The sequence below is a fragment of the Cyprinus carpio genome, chromosome A4, assembly GCF_018340385.1.
Source record: "Cyprinus carpio isolate SPL01 chromosome A4, ASM1834038v1, whole genome shotgun sequence".
NCBI classification, from domain to species: domain Eukaryota; kingdom Metazoa; phylum Chordata; class Actinopteri; order Cypriniformes; family Cyprinidae; genus Cyprinus; species Cyprinus carpio.
The window spans coordinates 34,184,123-34,193,757 of record NC_056575.1 but is presented as its reverse complement, the minus strand read 5'-3'; the positions used below and the strand labels follow the sequence as shown (position 1 = coordinate 34,193,757).

Below are 9,635 nucleotides of genomic sequence, written 5' to 3'. Positions count from 1 at the left end.
ATGTCTCCTTTTTTACAATTAATGGGCTACTTCTGCCTGTGCTTTGGGGCAAAATTAATGCATGTGCTTGAGCGAAATATATTGAGGCTCATTATGGATTATATATGTAAATGTAATATAAACCTGCGATTAGTTGAATAATGACAAATGAACGACTAGTAACTAGANTTCTTTTTTTTTCTTTTCCTTTTTCTATTCTGCAAAGACTGCCTCTGCAGTGATACCTCCCTCTGTTGCTGTCCCCCGTGCCCCTCTTTTTTTGTCTGTGCCCCCTTCTTGTCTGGTTTTTTTGTCCTGCGTGCCCCGTCCTTGTGTTCTCTTGCCGTCCCTCCCCTTTTTCCTCTTCTCTTGCCGTGTGTTCTCTTCCCCCCCCCTGTCCCCTTGTGGTTCCCCCCCCCCTCCCCCTTTCCTTTCTCGCTCCTGCCCTCTCCCCTGCCCCCCCTTTTTTTTTTCATGTTTGGTTTGTATTTCGCGCATGGTCTCTGGCTGACTTATTTCTTAGTTTAGTTGAACTGATAACTGTCTCTCGACTGAATAAGTGGTTGAAATGATGGGGTTGCGTGATGTTTCTGAAAAGCACTTAATCACACTGGCCCCAGGTTTAGTGAAGCACAGCAGAGCTTCAGGCCCAACGGTGGAAACTATTTTGGCCTCGGTGCTACAGGTCTGAGGCTATTAGCCCCGCCGGCCTGTTTAAAGCACTGGTTCACACTGGCCCCACAGTGGAAAACCGGCTATTGTCCACTTGTTAGTGTGTAAGCCTGTGTCTGTGGAGAACATTGGATTTGGATGTTAAGAAGATTAATGCAGCAAAACGATCTGTATGAAAAATAAATATGAAAGATAAATAAATGACAACATTACCTTTTTTTTTTTTTTTTTTTTTTTTTTTTTACATAGGCCAACATTTGTAAAGCGTTGATGATTTTGGAGCAACAAGAGCAGATGTCCAAAAAAGGCGAGCATACAGTGTAAATTGATCACTTGTTATGGACATGAATCATCATGAATATTAAAGTTAATTAATTGTAGACATAGTCCTTACTTTTTACATTTATTAAATTATCAAATGTGCAAGCTAATGTAAAACATCAATCAAGGCAAAACAAGCATGCAAAATATCAAATAATTGAGTACAAATGTGATTAATTAGATGACTTCTATTTTTTTCTTTTCCTTTTTCTATTCTGCAAAGACTGCCTCTGCAGTGATACGTCCCTCGTTTGTCTACTTCTGGGTTGAAGTCTCAATCACTCGGTCAGGTGGAGGCATGGGCCGATTACCGGTGTCAAGGTATACCGCGATTTGGAAATTTCACGGTTTCAAAACAACTAATATTTTCCATTATACCGTTCCTGCGGTATGCGCTGTTTTCCATGTTCCATGACGGTGCAGACAGCCGAAATATACTTTGGCCTTTACGCGATCGGCAACCGGACGTTTTTTGCCTTATTGCAACTCTCTGTTCTGGTCTTGCACAAACTGTGTTGCAATGCAGTCATTTTCCAAAATGTCATTTCAGTGAAAATATGAAGTCTGTTAAACGTCCGTTAACACAGACCAGAGACGCTGAAGACGCACGCACAGAGAAAAATACTGTAGCAGGCAGATCACACTGTTCATGATGCACAAACTATTGGAAGAAAATCCTCAATACTGATTTGGGGGTTTATATGAATGTGTTTCTGAGGGGAGCCGACTGTCTTCAGGAAAGTGTACGTGTTATTTTCTTTTCATCTGGTCTCTGTATAGTTCATATTAAAGCAGTGTTTCAGCGAGCGCAACTTTGTTTACAGCAGTAACCAAGGAAACGCTGTATCTGGTCTGTATCTGGTGTTCCAGAGGCACCTCCTGCTCTCAGTTATTAACAAGTCCGACAAACTGCCTGAATGTGATGTCTGACTGGCTCCATGTGATGGACTGATTGAGTGGTGATGGCCCATCTCTCATCCAGCTTATGATACTGTGTAAAATCTGTGATCTCGGTGGATTTAATGAGTTTGATGTTGATGTTTGGGTAACTCTAACTTGCAGAAGCTCCAAATGAAGCAGCATCTGTCACCAAGACATCAGTATTAACGGTCTGTTTTTGCCTGCAATTTTTTGGCCTGGAAAAAATGTGCTTTGCTCTCTTTTCACAAAACAGTGATGCCACAAATTTTGTAGCCGCTGTCTTGAGAAAAATTAATTACATCACCTAGTGAGCAGCTCATCTGGACCTTATTTGGCAGCCCTCCTGTTTGTTTTTCCATGCATACCAGGTGAGCTTAATTCGTTTATCTTCTTCTGGTATGTTACAAAAGTTATGCATTCCCAGCAGCTTGCATTCCTGCATTCAGCACACTGTCCTCACATGCAGAGGGGACTGTCTGTATTACAGGCCACATCTTCAACAGAAACCTGTGTGCTCTGGACTGCCTGCCTTCAGATGAACACACAGTCCAGGGCTCCCGAGCAGGTCTGAAGTCGGAGAGAGAGATTGTCTTTTTCTCTACTGTGACGTCTATCCGACTGAGACGGTTTCGTCCTTTGGGAATTGATTGGATCATTGGAAGTTGGGTTTGCTAACGAAATGGAGGCAGTTTAGTCGTTTTGAGGGGGAGGGAAGGTCAACATTATTGATTAAAGATTACTAATTACTATGAATTTAAAAAAGTAATGAAGTGCATGGATAAATTATTTATAATAAACACTACAGTATTCCATTAAATAAAATAATTTTAAATTTTGATTTCAATTAATCTGTGACTGATTTGGCATTGAACATAAAATAGATTATATTGTGTGTGATAATGCAGTGAATATAGAAAAAGGCCTTCACGGTTTGTTTCCTTAACTTAAATGAGGCCGATGGCGATGAAGATTTGGAAGAACTACAAGAAGCACACATTGCTGATATTGAGCTGATTCACTCCAGCTGTCAGAAACAGAGCTTGCAGTGCTTTGTTCATTCACTGCATCTGGTGATTAGAGATGGACTAAAGGAGTCAAATATTATAAACAGTGCAGCGGCTAAAGTAACAGAACTCGCTTCTCTTCCAGCAGTCGTATCTACTAGATGAAATTCTGCCCAACGGCTTGTTAAATCAGTAACCACCTACCGACAACTCAAACTCATACTGAGACTCGAACCCATGACCTTGTGGTTACAGGTCTGAGATTCTAACCATTAGGCCATGACTGCAAACGCTCATTCATGTAAAAATAACATTACCAGTGAAAAAGTCAGACCATATTATTCTTTCCATCCAATCCTTGTTGTTAATTTTCAGTGTGTTTCTGTTTTTCATGAAAGTGATGTTTGTAAATCAATTTCCAATCATTGAAATCTGAGATCTTAACAGTTAACTTGTTTACATTATAATTTTAGCACAAATTATATACTGCCAATTTTGATAAAGTTAGTCTGGGGAAATATAAATCACATTTATGATTTCATTAATGTTTAGAATAAATTATTTTAACCATTTTAATGAAAGATTTGACCATTCAGACGATCAAAATCCACCATCAGTGTACAGTCTCAGTACTTTAATGAAATTCACTTTAACCAAATAAAGATGAACTTTGATTAATTGCCTTTATATTTTGGGAGAAACTAAAAGGGAATAAGATTAATACACTGGCATAAAGATTCAGTTTCAGTTAACAAATTAAATAGTTAAAGCTCTCTGCAGCCACGAATTAAACTTATGAGTTTGAAATATTCATAAGTTCTTTCCAGTCCTGTAATTTGGAGATCAAGATCAGTTTTGGTCTTTTGTCAGCTCTGCAGTTCATTCAATTCATTTCACGAACAGGACTTTTATTCTGCTCTGCATGGCGATGTGACGTCATAAGGCTGCGCGCGCTCCCGCGTCTGTGATTCGGCTGAAGAAAGGTGTGTGATTTTAATCATTTAATGTGTTTAAATCGATACAACTACTCCGGAGAATTGTGTATAAAACTTAGAAATGAATTGTTACCGAATGTAACACTATAATGCTTTATTAAGTGTTATTAATGAAGGGTATTTTGTGCTTGTAAAGCGCAAGAGTAACAGAAACGGTGCGTCTTATCTCTCTCTGAATCTGAATCAGTTCATCATCGAGTACTGATGGAGAAACGGAGCTTTTAGAAGATCCGAGTCAATTGAATCAATTGATTCACAAAATGATTCAGTGATTCGATTCAGCGCACGCTCAAAACAACAAACACAAACAATGAAAACTTTCATAAACCAACTAAATTTTTTTCATTGACATTGTAATTTATTAAATATATTCTACAAATCAGTAATCACCAAATATAATCGTATTATAAATATTAATGTTTTATTTTGTGTTCCTTCATTTGTTAGTTTTTTTTTCTCATCAGGTGATTTAAGTCCAGTAACTCTGACTCTGACTGACTCCCTTACTAGTGTGCTGACTACTAATCTAGGGAGCAGATTGAGATGAGAGAGATTTAGTTTGAGTTTATTTTTCTTTCTGTTCATTGTTCTCATCTTAAACAGGACAGTGTTCAAACAAACAGAAAAACTCCTGCTGAAGCGACTGAGACACACACTGTTATAAAGATGGTGACTATTAAAGAGGAGAGTGAAGACATGAAGATTGAAGAAACATTCAGAGTCAAACATGAAGATACTGAGAAACAAACAGGTTAGTTTTCATTCTCTTCATTCTCATCTGATCATTATTAAAATGTCCAGCTCTACAGAAATAGAGATATAAAAATAGTACAGAAGTAGTCTGAACAAAATGGTTATTTTTTGTAACATTAAACCCCCAAATCTACTTCTGAAACAATGAAAATCATACATCACTTAATAATGCAAAAATATCTAACAAACACTTTATTTTGCATAATGTGAAATGATAGTGATTATATCTCTTGTCTGTTATTGATATTTTTCTACTCTTCCACTCAAAAGTGCTTTACTAACATTAACATCCCTGAACATATACACTCAAAAAAATAATTAAATACTCTAAAATTAACATTTTTATTTTCAACCAAAGCAAATAATCCAGTTTAATTGAGTTTATTCAAAGAATTGTTAAAAACAGTTGTTTACAGCTTTTACAAATTTTTCCAACAACTATTAACCATTTTATTTTTACTCTAGAAAATATTTACTGTTAACACTGCCTTCACTTTTCAAATCAAGAAGTTGTCTCTACTTATTACAAGAAAAAAGTTAAATAAATAAAAGCAAAAGACTTTAAATGAAAGGATGTACACATACAAGGGTTCTGTGAGTGCAGCCAAACTTTATTGTGTTCAATATTACAAATGGAAACAGTTATCACCTGATCAGTGGTGAAAGGGGAAGTTGTTTTAGATACAACAGGTTTTCAAATGGTGCTCCCTCCATGTGTGAAGTACTTTGAGTGTCAAGAAAAGTGCTCTGTGACTGTTATGAGAATGATCTGCCAGTCACCTGTTGAACAGCTCTGGGATGAACTGGATCAAAGGTCAGAAAGAAATGTCCAGCTAGTGAAGAACACCTTTGTAAGTTTTGGCTTTGGCAAGAGACATGGCAGAGTATTTGAGCTGACTGTTTGGAGAAACTAACTTTCTGAATGCCAAGAGTGTGTCAAGCTGTTATAGCTGCTAAGAGAGGATTTTTCAAAGAAAATTAACTAACTGTTCAATAATTTGTACCAATATCTGTACATTGATATATTAGTTCAGTTAATGTAAATCTCCATATCTTTAAATTAGCTAGTTTGTTGAATATAAACAATAAGAACATGTAGGTGTCTCTCAAAAACGGTGAAAGAAGTTAAAGAAGTTATGGCAGAGTTTAATATTCAGCAAAGTTTCTTAATTCAAAAACACCTTTGTGAAAAAGGATTCCTAATGTATCCGTTCATAAGTGTGGTATCCTGATATATTTATGTTATAGTTTCCGGCAGTTCCACTCCACACTACAAGAGGTGCAGTTGACCTCCTGGATCATGTGGGTCCGGGCGTGGGGGATATAAGCAATATAGAGGAAGTGATAACCTGTTGTTGGGATGCTCTGTTACGCTAGTAATCAATAAAATACTAAGTACAGTTATAGTGCTTGACTCAGTCCTTATACTACTGAAGTTACCACATATTGGCGACTAGGATATTGGAAGGATGAAATAAGCATCGGTCTAAAGACAGATGATACTGGATGAGTTCAGAGAGCTGACGGTGGGAGAGCGAGGGGCTAGCATTGGACCAGAGGATTCACGGAGACAAACACAAAGATGACTACGATGATAGGCACTCTGTCAGCTTTTGACGTGAAGGAGCAGACATGGGAAGAGTATTGTGAGATACTAGAGCAGTTTTTTGAAGCTAACAGAATTGATGACGGAGAAAAGCAAAGAGCTGTCCTCATCAGCGTGGTGGGACCAGCCACATACAAGCTCATAAGGAACCTGGTGAGTCCAGATAAGCCCAGCTCGAAAACATACAGTCAGTTGAAAACTTTAATGAAAGAGCACTTCAACCCAAAACCGAGCGAAATAGTGCAGAGATATAAATTTGACTTGCGCCAGCCTACGGAGACCGTCAGTGCATATGTAGCAGAATTGAGATGATTAGCACATGATTGTAACTATGGTACTACACTGGAACAGATGTTAAGAGACCGATTGGTATGCGGTATTAATGATGACAGGATTCAAAGACGCTTGCTTTCTGAAACAGACTTGACTTTTGAGGGAGCGTTCAAAATTGCAGTGGCTGCAGAAGCTGCTAGTAAAAATGTTCAAGACCTCCACAAGGCACCGTTAGCATGCAACAGCATGAAGACGGAGGGAACACTGAAAAAGGAGAGCGAATGGAAAAAGAGGTAAAGAATGCTACTGATGTCATGGGAAGCAACACAGCGCAGTCAAGTGTAAATTTAAGGAGGCAAAGTGTCACTGTTGCGGGAAAGTAGGTCATATAGCTAAGGCTTGCTGTAATAGAAAGAAAGAAGGTGCATGCACCAATGAAAAGAAAGCATACAGAGCAGAGCGGCGTTCACGTCCACATTGATCATATAATGTAGACTGAAAAGCAGGTTGGTGATAGATCTGAAGAGGAAGCATTCATATTAAACTGCATGAAAACGGAGACATCAATTCAGAGAATAAAACCATTTGAAGTAACTATGTAAGTGAATAAGAAGACAGCACATTTTGAAATTGATACAGGATGTAGTGTAAGCATAATGAACGAGGTGAAGTTCAATGAGATGTGGAACGAAAAGGAACGACCGCAAATAAGACAAACTAAACTTTTACTTACGTCATACACGGGAGAAAATCAAAGTAGTGGGGGTAGCCGAAGTGGAAGTCAGCTATGAGCGGCAAATAAAGACATTGCCCCTAGTGGTGGTTAAAGGTACAGGACCTAGCTTGTTAGGAAGAGGATGGCTAGAGGATTTAAAGCTGAAGTGGGAAGAAATAAAAAATGTGAGAACAGAGGCAGAGTCTACAGGAAGTGCTCATGAGAAATGAGGATGTTTTCAAGCAGGAGTTAGGCATGTTGAAAGGCATGAAAGCAACCATTCGAGTGTCCGCTGTAGCACATCCTAAATTCTATCGGCCCCGCTCAGTTCCTTATGCCATGAGGGCAAAAGTAGAAGAGGAGATAGATTGGCTGCTGAAGGAGGACATTATAGCTCCCGTTAAATACGCTGAATGGGCCGCGCCCATAGTTCCTGTCTTACAGCCAAATGGGTCGGTCAGAATATGCAGAGATTACAAACTAACCATTAACAGTGCCTCCTCACTAGAGCAATACCCTATTCCCCGTGTCGAAGACCTGTTTAATACTCTGTCGGGAGGGAAACAGTTCTCCAAGCTCGATTTAAGCCATGCCTACCAACAGATTGTAATGGATGATACCTCAAAGAAATACCTCACAATAAACACACATCAAGGCCTGTTCACCTACAAAAGGCTGCCTTTCGGAGTTTCTTCAGCTCCCGCCATCTTCCAGCGAACGATGGAAAACCTGTTACAAGGCCTTCCAAGTGTAGCTGTGTACTTAGATGACATTATTCTGATGGGGACAGATGAAGCTGAACATCTGAGCACGCTGGATGAGGTACTTAGGCGACTGAAAGACGCTGGCCTGCGACTTCACAGAAGCAAATGTGTGTTTCTGCAAAATGAGGTGGAATACCTTGTGCATGTAGTTAATGCTGAAGGCTTCCATCCCGTACTGAGCAAGGTGAGAGCCATAGAGGAAGCTCCACCGCCAACCACAGTGACTGAGCTAAAGGCCTATTTAGGTCTCTTGAATTACTTTAATAAGTTTCTCCCTAGTCTAGCTACACGCTTAGCCCCGTTACACAAGCTGCTAAGGAAAAAATGTTTCGTGGGCCTGGAACAATGAGCAGGAAGAAGCTTTTCAGAACTTAACACAGTCCTGTCCTGGGTCACTATTCAGCGGACAAAGACTTAGTGCTCGTGTGTGATGCCTCGCCATACGGAATAGGCACCGTACTGTCACATGTCATGGAAGACGGTAGTGAAAAACCTTTAGGCTTCATGTCACGCACGCTAACACCAGCAGAGAGGCGCTATTCACAGCTCGATAAGGAGGGGTTAGCTATCATTTTCGGGATCAAGAGGTTTCACAAATACATCTACGGATGAACATTCACAATCAGCACTGACCACAAACCACTGATATCACTCTTTAATAAAAAAGCCAGTGCCACAGATGGGGTCACAGAGAGTGCAGAGGTGGGCGACACTCCTCAGAGCTTATGAGTACAAAATCATATACAAACCAGGGAAGGAACATGCAAATGCACTGAGCAGGTTACCCCTGCCACAAACAGAGCAAGAGGATGAGACAGACCAGGTCCTCATGTTGGAGGTCATGGAGGACCCACCAATCACGACAAAACAGGTTTGACAGTGGACAGCTAAGGACGAAACACTCTCCCAAGTGCTAGCCTGGTGTCTGAAAGGATGGCCAAGGGAGGTGGATACAATGTACAAACCCTACAGTCAGAGAAAACTGGAGCTGAGTGTGAAAGATGGGTGTGTGCTCTGGGGGGCGAGAGTGGTCGTTCCGCAGAGGAGCAGGAAAGCCATTTTAAAACCGTTACACCACACACCCAGGAATTTCTAGAATGAAGGGCTTAGCATTTTACTTATGTAAGGGAAACAGGTCAATTTAGCTCAAAGGGAATCATTTAAGATTTTAAAGGGAATTTGAACAGAATCACTGTTTCACGGCTGATCACTGAAACGGCCAGCGATTCACTGAACGAGCCGTTTAACATCAAATCTGCACTTATATATCCAAAGTATAGTGAAAACACTATTAATTAGCACAGTAACAAGATCGGCAGTTTAAGACATTAACTTGTAAGCACGAAACACAAGATACTTCTCTTTTCAATATGAATAAGGCTTTATTAGATAAATCTAACACATAAGCACACGCACTCACACATTCACACAAGTTGCAGGAAGAAAGAAAGTTAGGAAAGAATGAGTTTAAGAGAATGAAAATGTGGAATCCCAAGTTTAAGGCAATACGTGAAATTGCATAGACATGAACAACCATCAGTCACTTAGTTAACCCTCGCATTGAGTTCCTCAATTAGGTTAAAATTATATTAGATTCACCAGTACAGATCAGAGTCTGGAGGTACGTTACTT

General features: G+C 39.7%; 2 protein-coding genes across 3 annotated transcripts in view; both read left to right on the top strand.

Annotated features, from left to right (window-relative positions):
- LOC109062990 (gastrula zinc finger protein XlCGF7.1-like) overlaps nt 1-9,635 on the top strand; it is a 972,510-nt gene that overhangs the window by 610,303 nt on the left and 352,572 nt on the right. The gene's annotated exons all lie outside the window — the stretch shown is intronic.
- On the top strand, nt 7,459-8,352 carry LOC122140745 (uncharacterized protein K02A2.6-like). Its single transcript, XM_042745557.1, has one exon. It carries the CDS (start codon nt 7,459-7,461, stop codon nt 8,350-8,352), a length of 894 nt encoding a protein of 297 aa, XP_042601491.1.